The sequence below is a fragment of the Acipenser ruthenus genome, chromosome 3 (genome assembly GCF_902713425.1).
Source record: "Acipenser ruthenus chromosome 3, fAciRut3.2 maternal haplotype, whole genome shotgun sequence".
In the NCBI taxonomy this organism is placed as follows: domain Eukaryota; kingdom Metazoa; phylum Chordata; class Actinopteri; order Acipenseriformes; family Acipenseridae; genus Acipenser; species Acipenser ruthenus.
Genome location: NC_081191.1, coordinates 44327784 through 44344406, shown reverse-complemented (window position 1 = coordinate 44344406; position 16623 = coordinate 44327784). Strand labels below are relative to the sequence as shown.

Sequence of the window (16623 nt, the reverse complement as noted above, 5' to 3'; positions counted from 1 at the left end):
ATCATCACTCAATAAAAAGTGTTCTTAGCTGCTACAATTGCTGTATTTCTGTGTTCAAGGTCCCAGGAGTTGTGTAGTGCACACTGAAGAGTAAGGCAAGTACACAGCTATATATAGAAGAATTACTCAAGCTGCTTATATAAAGTTTATTTATTTTTTTATTATACATGATACACAACAATCACACTCTGAGCTGCAAAGGATGGAGTCCACGCCCCTTCTCCTTTCACAAGAGGCTCCTATATCTACTAACCCTTGGTCCTTACTAGGTCAATTTTTGTGGAAAGTCTATATGACAATGTGAACAGTAGGTAAGAAATGCATGAATATTATAGGCAGGCCTGCAGATAGTTTGAGCAGCCAGAGTGTAAACTGTAAGAGGCAATGAGTTACATTTATTACTGGACATCTACTCCCTCTGTCGAAATACATGTAGAGTAAGCTAGTGAGTTGAAAAGTCATATTTTCACATGATTAGAATGCAATGAGGAAGTATGTTCAGTTCCGGGACTTAGGATTCTCCATACAAGATCAAAGCACAGCTCAAAGCAAAATAAAGGCAGATTTAGGGAAAAAATGATAACTCAATATGGGAATAGTAAGGTAAAGGTGGAAAAAAGCAATTAAAATCTGAGTAATTTTAACTTTTTACTAGTTCTGTAGCATTGGGCCATACCTACTGTATAAATAGTACAATGTTGTTTGTTTTAATGAATTAAATACATTTTAATATTCATGAAATGTATATAAAACCTTTAAACTCTACGGGGAATTGTGCAACATGTGACTGGAACAGGAAAGTGAAAGTGGCTTTTGTATTTATTTAACTTAAATATGCTAGCAATGTACTTTAGTTTAGGTATTGTATTAAGTTATATGATTGATAAACCTATTACATGTGACCTGTGTCAGAGCATTTTTTTTTTTTTTAAATCTTGCAAAACACCAGATTTTTGTCTCCGGTTTATTGTAGAAAGGCTTGGGAAGTTGAGAGGGGCTGCTGTATGTTTTTAAAATGAGAAAGTGTTTGATTTTATTATAGATAAACATGAAAAACCTACATGCATGTCTATATTTTCTTTATTTTTCATATGATAAGCTAAGTCTTTTTAGGAAAAATTAGTGTGGCCACCAGTAAGTGTTCAGGCACAGGAAATTGGCAGAAGGCACCAAGCCTGTCAAATATATTTTATTTGCGCTTAAAAAAACCTGTTTGGCAACAGTAAGAAATGTACCCCCGGCACACCTGTCAAAGAGGGAACGTTGGATATGTACTTAAGTTTATTTTCCCTCTGTTTACTGTCATGCCATGTATTTAATTTAGAATCTTTTCATTTACAATTGAACACATCCATAAAGTACAATACACAAGTATTTACCGACTCTAAATGTTTCTAAAATGTAAAGTGGTTGTTAAAACTGAGTACAGTACCACAGGGAAGATAATAGACAGAGTAGCTGTCTAATAAAACCTTGCCGTAGACTTGATTAAACACTGTCAGCCTGATCCAGAACCCCAGTAGCAACAATGTGGACAGATCTTCGGGGTGGTGTTCATGAGGACATGGGTTTCAAAGATTTAATGTACTAGTATTCTGATAAAAAAATTTGAATGTAGTGTGTTGGAACCCCCGGGTTGATCTTTCCTTTCAAGCTCTCACTCACAACTTGCTCTTTACTGTATATTGATTGTTAGGATCCCATCTTCTTGGGTTTCACAGTCAGACATTAAAATGGCCATCTTTGTAACATTAACCAAAAAACAGACAGGTCGATTTTAATAACTCAAGATAATGTGGTCCTATTTCTACTTGGAATCCTCTAACACATGCATCACTTGTGCTCTGCTCCTATAACGGGCAATGTTGTGTGATACACTGTATTTACGGATTCTGACCCATGTTGGTGAGATCTACAACACAAATGCAGAAGAGCCTGGCTCTTTTACATAGTGGTTGAGATGCCTGCTTGCAGTCTGAGTGGTCAGCGGTTCGTGCCCAGCCTATGCTCTTTTACACATCTACATCTGCAGATTTGCATCATAAACTTGACATCATTTTTTACCAAAAAAATAAATAAAAAATCAAGACATCACAATTCAATTAAATGGGATTCACAAACAACGCTTTATTGATTTAAACAGGAATCTACTGGACAATGTATTTGACAGGAGAAAAAGCAAATGGAACAGATGAAAAATCAAAGAAAGATTTTGACTGTTTGTAGGGTGGAGCCAGAAGTGCTGCTTTGCTGTCACTCTGGCTGTGCCCACAAGCACTAATGCTATTATTGTTAGTTTTGTTAATTGCAGTGCATAATACTAAGTATTGCGTGCTTCCTCGCCTCTCTTTCTTCGACCATGTATAAATCACAAATGAATAAGCAAAAGTGTGTACATTTTTGTTTTTTAATGATAAATGTAGCACTAGAAAATTATATTGAACAAACAGGCATTTATAAGACATGAAATCCAGATTACTTTAGATTCTTAAAAGTTACAGAATGTTTGCACTGCCCACCCAGTTATTTTATGCTGTAACTCCACAGCCGGCTGTGTACTTGGTAAGATCCTGACCTTCACAAAACTTACGCCAGGCAACCCTGAATGAAAAGATAGAGGTAATTAGAGTGGAGGAAACAGGAGGTACATTAAACCTAAATACTTGCACTGATCCCTCACTAATTTGTTCCTGTGAAATTAGGTAGTAGTGCTAGTCCTTCAGAACCACCAACTGGTTGAGAATATCCCAGCCTGATGACATCATGTGAAGCATGTTAAAGAATGGAAATCTAAAATGACAGTAGGCTGCTGTGATTAGGATCTAAAATATTGTACTGGGCTATGCTTTTAGTAATCTGTGTCTATAGGTTGTCTGTGCTGCCTCTGGCACGGATTTTAACACCAAAGTTCGTAAAAGTATAGTATACTGTAATAAAGAATAGTGAAAGCACATGTAAGCTTCGTAAAACCTAGAAAGGTATAGTAAAGAAAATTAAAAAGCAACAAAACCATGCCTAACTATAATAAATACACAGTATAACCATGGGGAAAGCTGCAAAGTAACTGTGCAAAATGACAGTAGTAAACTTGTTTTTAGGGCAGCCATCCCATCATTATAGACTTAACAAACTGTTTATTGATTTGTCCACAGTAATAGAGTGTATTAACAATGACTCCATCTCAACCCCATCCTAGTACGTGATATTGAATGTCCTATGAAAGCACAAGCTTGTTTCTCTAATCAATACTGGTATACTTTATATTACCCTCCAACAAGTACATGGTTCAATGAATCAGAGCTGAACAACTGGGGTGGGTCATATACTGCCCACAACACCCAACTCAGACTAACCTTGTTTTAGTACCCTTGAATCATCTTTGAATGTATGCAAAAGATTTTATTGCGCTAGACATCTCACAAGTGCAGTTGTACGCAAAATATTACAGTCCTACAATTCTGTACCACATTCAATATGAGTGCCATATGAGGGGTCACCTTGAATAAACTGTACATTATTAAGAGCCCTTACCATGCCTTCATTCCATTTGGGTCCCTCACCACACGCTTAGCACATTGGATGTCATCAGTGATGTCATCATCCAGCAGGCCTAGGAAGGAAAAATAACTTTTTATCAGAAATGCAAAAAAGAAAAAACAGGGTCCAGCCACTTTATTATGATCTACCTCACCCCCCTCCTACAATACTTTGCCCACCCCCGCCCCCACTTCCCCCCTTCCGAGCTTCACTCACGGCTGCAGGGGATGTTGCATGCATTTTTGGAGCGTGGCGTCTTCCCGTCCTCGCACCACCAGCGGCTGTTGATCTGAAAGATCCCATAATCAGTGGACTGGTCTGTGTTGTGGTTCACTGCCTGAGTGTTGAAATGAGACTCGTAGAATGACAGACACACCCCTGAGGAGAGAGTGAAAATGGGATTCTTCCAGAGGATGGCTTGGTAATCCGTACAGGCTCTTAGGGGAGCCTAAGCTAGATCGATTTGAGTTGAAGATGATTTAATCTATAGTTACCTTAAAATCCTCCTGATGTTATATAACTATCCTCCTGATAGTTATATCCTGATGTAACTATCACCGACACTGTTATCTGCTCCGTTATTGAATGGTATTTTGTCATATACTTGTACTTGCTAGAACCAAAGTCATTGTATTTTTATCTTGCTCCTAATTGTATTATTACTTGTACTGTGATTCTTGAAATGTATTTCTGTTTATGACTGTAAGTCGCCCTGGATAAGGGCGTCTGCTCAGAAATAAATAATAATAATAATAATAATAATAATAATAATAATAATAATAATAATAATAATAATAATAATAAATAATCATCATCATCAATTATAAAGAATGACAAAACAAGACTTGCAGTTTTACTCCAGGTGTAATAAGTATAATTCAATGATTAAGAGCTTTAGGACATGGCCAGGGGTGAAATTAAATATTTAGAGACATGGTTGTACCAAAGACCTGAGCTTGATTAATTACAGTGTTCATTGCTTTTAACGTCTTACCTTATAGAAGCTTTACAGTGCATTTTAACTATACACTTTTAAGCTGGTGCAAGCCAATACATTGTACTTCAACCTGTATTACTAAACTGAGCCAATTAAACCCCTGCACATGTCATGCTGCTTATTAAACATGGAATTGAATGACTAGACTGGAGTTTGCTATTCCTGCAGTTGTGTGTCGTTCTATTTGTGTCCTGTCTAACAGTGGGGTGGAGGGATTAAAAAGAAAGAGAGAGGGTTGGAGGATAGACATATATATTCTGTAGATATACAGACAGGCAAACCGATAGAACAGTTAACTCACAGTTTGGCAGACTGTACCCTTGGTATCCATCCAAACCAGATATCTTCAGCTTCTTTGCCAGTTCACACCGTTCAAATACCTTTCCATTCACCACCATGCAGAGGATGGTGACAAAAAGAGTCTTCAGTACAGTGGAGGACTGCATTTTCCAATCACAGTTCCTTGCTCAAGGTCTCTCTTTCTATCAGTAACAGTAACAAGACTTTCTCCAACCTTACATAGAGGTGATAAAAACAATAACAGGAACTGATTGCCAAATCTGGTAAACTGTTCCAGTAACAGTTCCCTTTTACAATTGTTTAGAAGCCGACGCCTCTTTTGGAAAAGGGTGTTACACAATACTAATACTTTAATTAGATATTACACAATGCTGGGGAATAGGTTTTGCAATGCCTGTCAAAATGGCATGAAGTAAAAAAGCTGCTGATAGATTTTTGTGGCTCTCAGTTGCTGAAGTATACTAGCTGAGCTAACATACTTAATTTGCTATTTCAAATATTAACCATCACCAACCATGCTGGTACAGTGCAGTGCTTGGTGCAGTACATGGCCCTTACAGGGTAACAATGAAGGTCCTGCATTTTCTGAGTACAGTATTTTAACTGTAATGTTGCTTTGTACAGTAATGGAAACAAACAAATTTGTGCTCGGACCAGTACTACTACTTAGAGGGGATTGATGAAATTTCAGGTAATTTAAACTGCTTATTTTGCAAATGTTGGTAACTGAGATGATGTGATGTAATATTAGATTTTACGGGATTTGGGTGTGCTAGTATTACAATGCCTTAGGTGCCAAAAGCATCATCTTATTGAACGCGAGACAACATTCATTCGACTATTGCACCAGCAGAACCTGTATTTCACAATGTGCCTCACATGCACAGTTATAGATGTCAGATACATTCTTCTGCACACACTAATCTCATCATTGTAAATAAAGTATTTTTGTTGTTCCTCCTTGTCAGGATGTGAGTTGTATTACACAGAAGTGAATGTCCAAACAGTTTGTTATGATTCCAAAACAGTCCGTTTTTATTAACAAGAGCCACCTCCAATACTAGCAATGTTATGGGGTCAAACGGTGGGTTTCCAGTCCCCAAACAAAAAGGTTTCACAAAACAATAACACAGTACTGTAATGCACAAGAGCATGGAAAGGTGCTCGTTATGCTTATTTTTATTTGGAGGGCTTTTGTCAGTGGTACCGTGCTGTGCAGGGGTAGTGGTGCTCCCTGGCTGCAGCTTCTCAAAGGCACAGTGCTCCGGCATGTCATTTTGTTTCCTACCTGTATTCCTGAAGAGACACGCCCAAGTGAAACTGGGGTAGTGACAAGGGTGTGGTTTCAACTGAGACTGTTCATGCTCAGGCAGGTCTGAGGTTTGTGTTTTTGGCTAAATATAAAAGGAAAAAATATGTGTGTTTGATTATACACTTCATCTTACTTATTTGGGAAATTTCAATGTGAACACATGATAAAGCGGCTACAGATAGGTAAAAACAAAGCGTCAAAAAAACCCTTGGTGGCTCAGGCAGTTATGTATAGCACACCGATGAAGAAGATGGATACAACCGAGAGTTCAAATACTACTGCTGACAGTGTACTCCTTGCCTCCAGTGAATTAGAGACATTAAACTTACATGTTGTCTTGAACTCCGAAACTGAAGACGAACTGACTCTGCTTCAATTTACTCTAAACAAAGGCCCTCCAAATAAAAAATGCGCAAAGAAGAACTTCATAACGAAGTCTCACCTGCTGATATTCTAGCAGCTATTCAATCTCTAAACTCTAAATCATTTAACCAGATTTGAAAAGTACATCAGTTGCTGTTGGCAGCCTTTCACATTGTGTCCAGCATCTAGTCAACAAAGTTAAACTTCATAAAGAAATGATCACAACAGTGGAACAAAAAGTTCAGACCCTCATGCAAGGAAATACCCAATTAAAGCAGGCAATTGCAGAGGCAAACCACTACAAAAGAAGATGGGGACTTGGACTTCATGGGATGAAAGAATCAGAGAATGAGGATGTAAGAAAGGTGATAATTAATACATTTGCAAAAGTTTCACTGAGGGTAAATTACAAGCTGGCTGAGGTAGTGGACACTGTTCACCACATCGGTAAGAGAAGAGATGATGGTAAACCGCGCCCCATTATCGTGCAGTTCTCCATGAGGTTCTACAGGGATATTATTTGGAAAGATGCTAAAACTGCAGACTTTCTAAGGGATAACCATTTACGCATTGCCGAGGATCTTTCTCCAGAAGACAAAGTGGAGGCGAGGGAGAAGCTATGGCCTCTTGTGAAAAAAGCGAGAGAAGAAGGATTATTGATGGAAGTCGAATTGATAGCAAAGACATTTAAGGGTCTATTCATAAAAGTACTTGCTGACTGTCCTAGGTAATCGAATTTCGTTTAAAACTAACAACAGTCGTACATATTGATATTCATAAAATGTTCTGTGCAGACCGACGACTGTCGCTAAGCAATTTATGAATGGGTATGTATTCATTCACGACCGAAATCCATCTCCTTTTGAAGACATCATCAGCTCTATAAACATTCGCTCAGTTGGCAATATAAACAAATGGAATCTACCGACAGCAGCTCCCATCGTGTTATTAACAGCTTGCCTGTATGATACATGAGTTATATATTGTGGGATGCAGCACCCATCGTGTTATTAACAGCTTGCCTGTATGATACATGAGTTATATATTGTGGGATGCAGCACCCATCGTGTTATTAACAGCTTGCCTGTATGATACATGAGTTATATACTGTAGGATGTGATCATGTTCCGGTTATTTAAATTACCTTAATTGTTAATGTTCCTTTGCTTTGCAGGACATACACAATTAAACGAAAAACACTTGTAAATCAGTTATTTCAATTATTATTTCAGCTTAACACAGATACAGCATTACTTTAAAAAAAAAAATATTAGGCAGTGTTAATTACGGGGGCATCAACATTTATACAAACACAGTTTAATTTAAAAAAAATGCTGTAATCATTTTTTATTGTTTTTTTATTGTTTTATTTATTTATTGGGGTGGGGGGATTTGTTAAATACGGTCAGATAACTTTTTTCACAATGTAATTTTGACGCTAATTTTGAACATAAAGTTGTCCACAGCATTTTGCTGTCGTTCACTCTTATGAAAAGCAGGTTGACGCTCAGGACCGATGAAAACGTTATGCTAATGGATAATCGTTAAGCTTTATCTCAATTTGTTTAAAACATGCCTTCAAAGATGAAAATCATTGGGGCATAACGATACATCTGAATTATCTCTTATGAATAGCAACTGCCGTTAAATAGGTGGCTATGGACAGACGTTAACCCTTTATGAATACACCCCTTAGTGAGTAATTATGTTGCAATGGGCTCAAAGTGTTTAAATGTGTTGCTAACATTATTACTTTGTCTGTATTATTATGTTAGTGAAAAAGTAAGATATTTTAGGTAAGAAATGTTAATTAAAAGTACTGGCCATTACACATGACCTATTAACAAAAGTCTAGTGTTTCCTTTATCACTCATTTAGGAGAGTAAAACACTAACTATCTATTTTTCTGTTATTGTTAGTTTTTATTTAGTTTCATTTTGTAAAATGGATTTTGAGTTTAATAAAGTTAAAGTTCGAGATAATACTAAAAGGAAAGCAATATTTCTTTTTTGCAAGAATTGTGATGCAGATCTTATCCTTCTTCAGGAAACTCATTCCTGTGATATGGATTCAAAATCATTATGTTCAAAATGTTGGAAATCACAGTGGGGAGATTTTAGGCACGGTTCACACCATTCTGCCGAGATTTCAATTTTATTTAATACATTTAAAAGTGATGTTAGAAGCTATATTTGCCAATGAAGGTAGATGGATTATGTAAGCACGACAGGGTGTGGGATATACTCTAAAATCACCACGCCTTGGGTGCGTTAAGTCACGAGGCTATCCCACACCCTGCCTTATTGCGCTTACAAAATGGGTTTAACATTTATAGATGTTAAACTGAACATTGCAGTTTTGAAGATTTGCAGGCCCTTTTTTTAATTTTCATTGTGAACAGTAGGTGGAGCTGCAGCAAGCGATTTCGAGCAACATGGTGTTTGATCATTGCTGGCCTTGTTGATGTCTGAGGTGAAGGACAGAGTGTGGCTCCACTGTTTGTGAGCACTTGAAGACGGTACCCAGTAATTTTTAAGGCCTCAGACCTGTGACCAGTACCAGATTATTTTCCTTTGTGATCCGGGGGTAGTGACAGGAGGTATCCATACCAGATTTGTGGTACTGCTTCACAGTGGCAACAAAGTAAGAGTTGGATAGAACATAATGAGACATCATGATCTCAGCATGCTTATATAATTTGAAATTCTATATATTATAACTAGATTAGGTTCTCCTTTTCAACATGTATTTTCCAGGGGCTCACAAAATACTGTAATAAATCACTCAACCTTTATATGATGTATCTATTTTCAAGCTAAGGAAAATCACGGCAAATGGAACTGGTTTAAATCTAACCTGATGCTTTCCTATTAATGATTTGGATGCCAGTACCTCCACCCCACTTAAATACAGAACTTCATCAGCTCAGCTGGTCAGAAAGGACTCATAAACGAAAGTGACAAATGAACAGATGTCATGGTGTACCAATGAAGAACCCGAGGCAGGTAGGTATGTGTTTTAATGGATTGCTTACTATGATCACTTCTAGGAAACAGACTGTCCTTTTCATTGAGAAAAGATTGCATCAAAATGATTACATGCACTGGGACCTCAAGGTTAGCTCCTGATTATTCTGCAAGCTTTTTACTAAACACAGTATTGGAAAAACTATATTAAATAAAACAAACTATGTGACACATGAGTAGTCCCTTTCTTTTCTTGAAATGTGTTACAAAAACAATGTAACACATTTCAGTCCCTTTCTTTTCTTACCATCTGAAAACATAGTGATTAGCCAAAGGGTGAAAATCCAACTCATTGACTTTGGACTCGTCAAAAACTAAAGTGAGGAGAACTTCACTCCACACATAGGGACTGTTGAGTAAATGGCACCAGAGCAGGCAAGCTGATCACTGGGGAGAGTTATTCTGTTTCAGATTTTTTTTTTCTTTCTGGAGGTGATACTGCATTACCTAAAAATCTCTTCTTGAATACAGTGATACCTGTAAATATTCACCAAAAACACGAATGTCACCAGTAAAGCAGTAAAACACACACCACTAAGATGAATATTCATCCAGTGAAAATTACACATCTCCCTTGATGACTGTTAGAAGGAAACTTGCATCTTGTTAGACTGTTGGAGTTGTTTTCCCTTGTTGTGCTTGTCTGCACAATAATTGAGCACCACTCAACCAGCAATCTCACAGTGTGATTTAGATAGTGAAACTGTTGTGATCAAACTAACTAAAATCACTCATATTTTATGTGTGATTAATTGTCTTACCTTTCTTTTACCCACTGGATATTCCTTTCCTGATTTTCACTTGGCTTGTTTCCATGGAATTGTGTCATCTTTGCAGTAAATTGTGGGATTGTAGTCACTTGCAAGATTAAACATCTGATTTAGCACCAAAAAAAATACCCTATCCATATTATGGCGAATGGTGTTATTGGCTTATTGGTCAATCCGGCCCTGCGTTGGGGACAAAGAGTGTGAGTGGAGCGGGGCAGCGGAGCCAGGTAGTTGCTGGAGCTGAGCGCGGAGCAGACATTTCCAGCCCACTCTTTCACAACACCTGTTAAAAACCTGCAAGATGATATTTCCTAAGTTTTACTTTGTTTTCAATTTATGCATTTTTTTAGTACCAATCAATAATAATGAGAGTGTCTTTGAATTGAATTTGATAACTTATCTGAGCACTTTAGGCTTTTTTCTCAGCTGATCAAAGCTTGTCAGACTGTGTATGCCTTATTGCCTTGTACGACAGAAATCACATACATTTGTGGGAACACAGAACACAAAATGATGCAATATGGATCACAAAACGCTTGCCGTCATAAAATAACAAAATTAACCGAAAGCAAGCTTCTGTGTGCCTCTTTTCCTGTGTGTGTGGGCCCGAACAAACGGTGACCTCTTAGGGGCCCCAGTTCTGCTGGGGGCCCTACGCTATAGCGGAATTTGCATATAGGTTAATCTGGCCCTGAATCAGTTGCATGAGCTACTTTTGCTTGGTTTTTTGTTTTGGTTTTTTGTCACTTTATGGCACCAGTTGGAAGAAAATCAGTAAAAATGTCAAGCGGCTGTAAATCATTCAGTAAGGAAGTAAATTGCCCTTGATTGGTTCTCAATTGATATGTCACAGGTGTGATTAATTGTTTTGATGTTGAGCACTAAATATTTGATTGTCATTCTAACTGCACGATCAAGTTTAACGTCTTTTTTTGTTATATACCCTATGTGTGACTTCCTTTTTGTGTGCAAATAACTTGATATTCGTTTTAATGTTCACTTGATTGATGTAATTGAATAATTAATTGGATAACCTGTATCAGGTTAAAAATTACTTTGTTATGCTTAAAAAGGAGAAAGAAACGAAGAACGGAGAGGGATAGGAAAAATCACAGAAAAGACGGGTAATTGGGGAACGCTATGAAAAGACAATGATTTACCTTTTGGACTTTGTAGATATCCAGTACGCTGGGGTATGCAGTTGTTTGAGTCTTTTTCAGGCTGAGTTTTCCTGGTTTGTAACTATAAAGACCGACTGAAGCAGGGACGAGCAGAGCCCATTTGCACTAACAAGGAGGATGACAGCTGGATCCGTGTAACACAGTGATCAACGAGACCACAGTGAGGCTGAGCGAGCCGGCAGCTAGGAGACTGAGTCACAGCTTTTGCCATCTAAGAGGGGAGAGGGATTCGTTTGCTCCCCTCTTCAAAGTTAAGTGCTGTTTTTTTTTGTTTGTTTTTTTATTTTGTTAAGTTTATTTTTTTTCTAACACTTAAAGTACACGTTGGTTTTGCGTTTTTTTTTTGTTTGGTTTTTTTTTATTATTAGATTGTCTCCTGCTTCTGTAGTCGTTGTTTCCTGCACACCCTACTGGTTTTGAACTATTTCAATAGATGGACTTTACAGCCTGTTGGGCCCTGGAAAGAGACTGCCTATTTGGACTCCCGTTTATATATCCTGTTTCCTTTTTTGTTTTTTCCTGTATTTGTCCATTTAATGTACTATGGGATAATGCTGATTGATTGTTTTAACTTTTTTAAACTTGATTTTAAATGATGGGGATAATAAATGTTTTATAATTAATGGCAATTGGTGGACCTTCCTTTGTGTGGCTGCTCAATTATATTGCTGCTTCCCTGAAATAAAACTAACCTGTTCTTAATTTAGCTATAGATAAAGTAAATTAGAGTTATCACTTCTCTAACTAAGCAGTTGGCTACTTAATTAGTTTGTATAGTGCCTGACACCATGGCTCACAGGACAGATTCAGGCAAATGTGAGAAAAGGATTTTTTTTTTTTTTTTTTATCAAATATACACTTTTTAAAAAAGCTTGTTTCTGTTTATTCAATACATACTGACAAACATGTTAAAGGCAGGAGGTTCCCAGTTCAAATCCCACCTCCGCCACTGACTCATTGTGTGACCCTGAGCAAGTCACTTAACCTCCTTGTGCTCCGTCTTTCGGGTGAGATGTATTTGTAAGTGACTCTGCATCTGATGCATAGTTCACACACCCTAGTCTCTGTAAGTCGTCTTGGATAAAGGCGTCTGCTAAATAAACAAATTACTCACAAAATCAGACTTTTTTTCCATGCATAGTGTGCTGAGGAGATTCCAATAAAGAACACAGGGTTTTTAATATCGGCAGGTGTTCGCTGTGATTTTGCATCCAGAAAGGAAGTGTATGCACAAACAAGGTGGACATCTTCGCCATGAGCCTCGTCACATTTCAAATATTTTACCCAATGAGAACCGTTACTGAAAAGGTTGAGTTAAGTTCTGTTGTAGACTTTAACAGTTATGTAGCACAACAGTATGCATGTTGGCTCTTGCACTGTATAAGTAAGCTGCTTGTAGAAATGCTGCACTATCCAACAGTTCAGTACATTGTAGCGATCCGTGCATTTATGTAATTGTGTTTTTTTTTTTTTTTTTACTGGAATCCTGCTGTCTCCACTGTGTACTGTAATTTCTGCTGTATTGTGTTCCTTCCCTCTCTGTATTTCCTGCTGTTGCTGGTTAACTGTGTCTGTGTAATTGTAGCCTGCGAGTGTGGTGATTTCTGTGTCTCCCTCTGTGATTGGTTGTTGTTTGTATGTGCCAATTAGTCCTGGTGTGCGGCTGAGGACCAATGGGGATGTGTGTAAGCTCTGGTACCCGGTTCCGCATAAAGGGGCGGAGCTAAGTTTTATAAAAGGTGCTGCACCGCCAAATATGCGTTGTTCCACAAAGTAGTGAAGTGGTCTCTGAGTGGGTGCTAGAGATAGTGTCCTGAAATAAAGCTTTCCAACTAAACCAGCGTGTTGTCTCCTTTCTTCTGCCTACCTGCGAAACGCTACAATATATTCTACATGTATATTGCATTATCCTCATCACTATTGTTATTACAGTACACCCTCGCTATAACGCCCTTCATTACAACAAACCTGGCCCTTGGACCCCAAACAAAAAAAATATATAAAAAAGTTAATATAAACACACCCTGTCAACATCCAGGTCTGTACGCACAGGATGCCACCTCTGCAATAAAGTCAGCTCTTTAGTAAAAAGCACTTGCTGTGTAACTGTGCATCCAAAATAAAAACAAGTTTATGTTGCAACAAAACTGGAAACTATATTGATCGTTTGAAAAAAGGAGTAACGCAGGCATATGTCTGTCGTGAATATAGGTTGTCAAAATGCACTTCATTTTTTGGCTTGTTCAGCAACCATACGGCAAAGCAAACTTGATTAAAGAAAACAAAAACAAGCAAAAAACCTTAAAGATCTGATCACGTTGATTTGGAGTAAAAGATCAGTTTGGGATTCTTGGATGTTGGATTAAGATTTATTGCATTTTGAAACGATTCATGTCGGATTGATTTTGAATAAAAGTTCAGCTTCATTTCGGGATTCTTGCTTTTTGTACTGTGTTTTAATTGTTTAACGAATAAGATAAAGAATGTATATAATCGTATGTTGATTGGACAAGCTTTCATTCTGATCCGATTTTATTTTGGCATGGGTTACAAATCTCTGCTAGTTTTGCTTTGTGTCAGTGTTTATTTGTTGATCAACAAGAGAAGCTTTAGTAGTGCAATATCCTAATATTCGAACAAGCATTTCTCCACATAAATTTCAAAGGCAAAAATCCATGTCTCTGTCTGCCATAAATTACATAGATTATACAAATTAGAAATACGTCTCACAATGCGTTTGGCCTTGCACCGATTTACCACTTTGCCAGAATTTGCATGACAGTTTCTAAATGCAAGTGAAAAAACAGCTCTGTTTGATGTGTGGGATTTAGGGGTGAGTTGGTTATATCGGTGTATTATCTAATTCAGTATCCCTTGTCCTAAATGCGCATATACACAGCTAGTCCTCTCTGATCTACTCACGAGAGCGACTGTTTTTCTGTTTGCTCAGAAGCACAGGTATACCTCGGCATTGATGAGCTGGATGGTGTGCATGGGCACGTCTGGGTAGCAGGGTGCAGATGATTATCTTGGAGGAGGGGAATTCTCTGGTTGCTTTTTCTGCCACCTGCTTCAGGGATTGGGCCACATCCCCTCTCTGGGAGCTGAGGTTGTTGGTTCCTGTGTGTATGATGATGTATTTTGGGCTCCTCAGTTTGATCTTACTGATTCTCTTGTCTGGAATCAGGCCTCTCATACCTCTCATCTAGGTATCTCCTGTTTGAGTCAATCAGGACCAAAGACCACTGCCGCACTGATCTGCTGCTCTGTCTGCGTGTGTCAGGGCTGGGGAGGGCAGTATGTGTCAGTGCTAGGGGAGGAGGTGCGTGTATCAGTACTGGGGGGGGCAGTGTGCGTGTCAGTGCAGGTCAGGGGGTGCAATGCTGTGCTGTTCCTGGGCTGGTGTCTCTAGCAGTCTGTCTCTTGGTCCCTTTAGCTCTCTGTGTACACTCCTCACCTGGTTGAGCTGGGCTTTTCTCTGCAGTTCCCCTCTCACTCTCCTTAGCACAGTACAAGACTAAAACTAAAGTGCACAGATTTTCCTCGGAGTGTCCCGATTCCTGCAATCAAAGTTAACTCTCCTTAACTCGTTCTAAACTGGATCCAAAGACCCATCAATCCTGGGGTTTAAATCGCAAATAAGTCCCGGTGGCTAGCTAGATCTCTCTAGGTCCACAATCCGCCTCCAGGGGGCTGCTCCTCTCTCCCACCACTCCATGATGTTGACTCCTGAAAAGGACTAGCAGGGAGATACACCCTTATTACTCTGCTGCCTTCCCCAGCTCGCTCTCCGAGCGGGGTTTCCTCACACACCCCGATCTCAGCCCTTCCTGCAAATCAGGTCTTGGTCTTTCGACCTGGCCACTTTATACTTAACTCCTGCAGAGTAGGACCTCGCTTATCTGCCCTTCCTCCTGGTGCTCCTATGATCTGGGCTGATGTTCAAACAGGAGAGAGAAAGCGGGATGTCCTGGAGACAGACACAAATGAAACCCAATTCATCATCCCAGTATTACTTTAAATCTTAAACATCTATAATATATTATCCACGATAAACTGTAATTTCTGTACTATACTTTCATATCGTAAACGAATAATAATAAACCACAACTACTGTACCAACAACATTCTTTAATGAAGGATCATATATAAACAACAGGCAAGCTCAAAATTAATCTGCGGTTGAATCATTCTATTTTCCTTGATGTAGTGAATACTTAGCTTTATTCAGTACTGTGTAGCAGTCATTTCTTCTTCCAGACATATTTTCAGTTCTTTCTTTCTTTAACAAGGTGGTCCCATCTGTTCTTGGTCCAGGACAATGTACTCTCTTCTCCACAGACAAAATGGCTGCCAGGTCCCTTCCGGTGCTTCCCACACCTCCTCTCCCTTCCTGAACTTTCAGAAGTGGGAATAATCAAGTGGTGTCTGATGACATGCACTTGGCCATTGTTGAAAGCCTTGCAACCGTGCCGGTAATGAAACAATTAAAACAAAATAACAGTACACATATATAACCCAGCTATTTGGGTCTCCCTTTGGATAGTCAATTTAACAATTAAATATGTGTAAAATATAAACAACAATAGTGTAATAAAACACAATAAAACTGAATAACTATTATAAAAAGTGTACTAATTATTACCATAAAAACCACCATGTAATAAAACTGTTATTTTTTGGTCACTTGTGACATTCAAATGTAAATCACAACTTAAGGCTCTGTAAATACTAAAATCTTAATTGTTTAGGAGCTCATTTTCCCCTCTCTCTCTCTCTCTCTCTCTCTCTCTCTCTATATATATATCTATCTATATATATATATATATATATATATATATTGTTAATTATCACCTGCACCTGGCTATTATTGGTCGTTCGTTTGCCCCTTTTAAAATGAGATCCAGCACACAGAAATGGAGGGTTAGCGCTTAAGCTCACTTTTAATGAAAAATAAACAAAAACAAAATAAACTCCTAACTCCTTCAGAGCGCTAACTAAATGTTTGTCAGGAACCTATTCTAATAACCTGGACAGCTGGTGTGTATATTAATTCCACATACAGCATAGATCTACACACTTTACCATCTTGTGGTTGAACTAGGTACAGAACACACTCGTCAGTAAGACTGTATAC

The 16623-nt window shown here is 38.3% G+C and overlaps 1 protein-coding gene across 1 annotated transcript; it reads right to left on the bottom strand.

Moving 5' to 3' along the window:
* Window positions 1–2102: 2102 nt before the first annotated feature.
* Window positions 2103–5083, bottom strand: LOC117435433 (lysozyme C, kidney isozyme-like). Its single transcript, XM_034058580.3, has 4 exons — window positions 4836–5083; window positions 3754–3915; window positions 3532–3610; window positions 2103–2601 (listed from the first exon to the last, which is right to left on the bottom strand). Exons 1-4 carry the CDS (start codon window positions 4978–4980, stop codon window positions 2529–2531), a joined length of 459 nt encoding a protein of 152 aa, XP_033914471.1. The 5' UTR covers window positions 4981–5083; the 3' UTR covers window positions 2103–2528.
* Between the last annotated feature and the right edge of the window lie 11540 nt (window positions 5084–16623).

What these genes read in the sequence shown, in the direction of transcription:
- LOC117435433 (XM_034058580.3), bottom strand. Translation starts at nt 4,980, where the DNA reads ATGCAGTCCTCCACTGTACTGAAGACTCTTTTTGTCACCATCCTCTGC. An exon ending in AGGGTACAGTCTGCCAAACT is followed by an intron (nt 3,916 to 4,835) that starts GTGAGTTAACTG and finishes CTCTCTCCTCAG; the next exon opens with GGGTGTGTCTGTCATTCTAC. An exon ending in ATGCAACATCCCCTGCAGCC is followed by an intron (nt 3,611 to 3,753) that starts GTGAGTGAAGCT and finishes TTTCCTTCCTAG; the next exon opens with GCCTGCTGGATGATGACATC.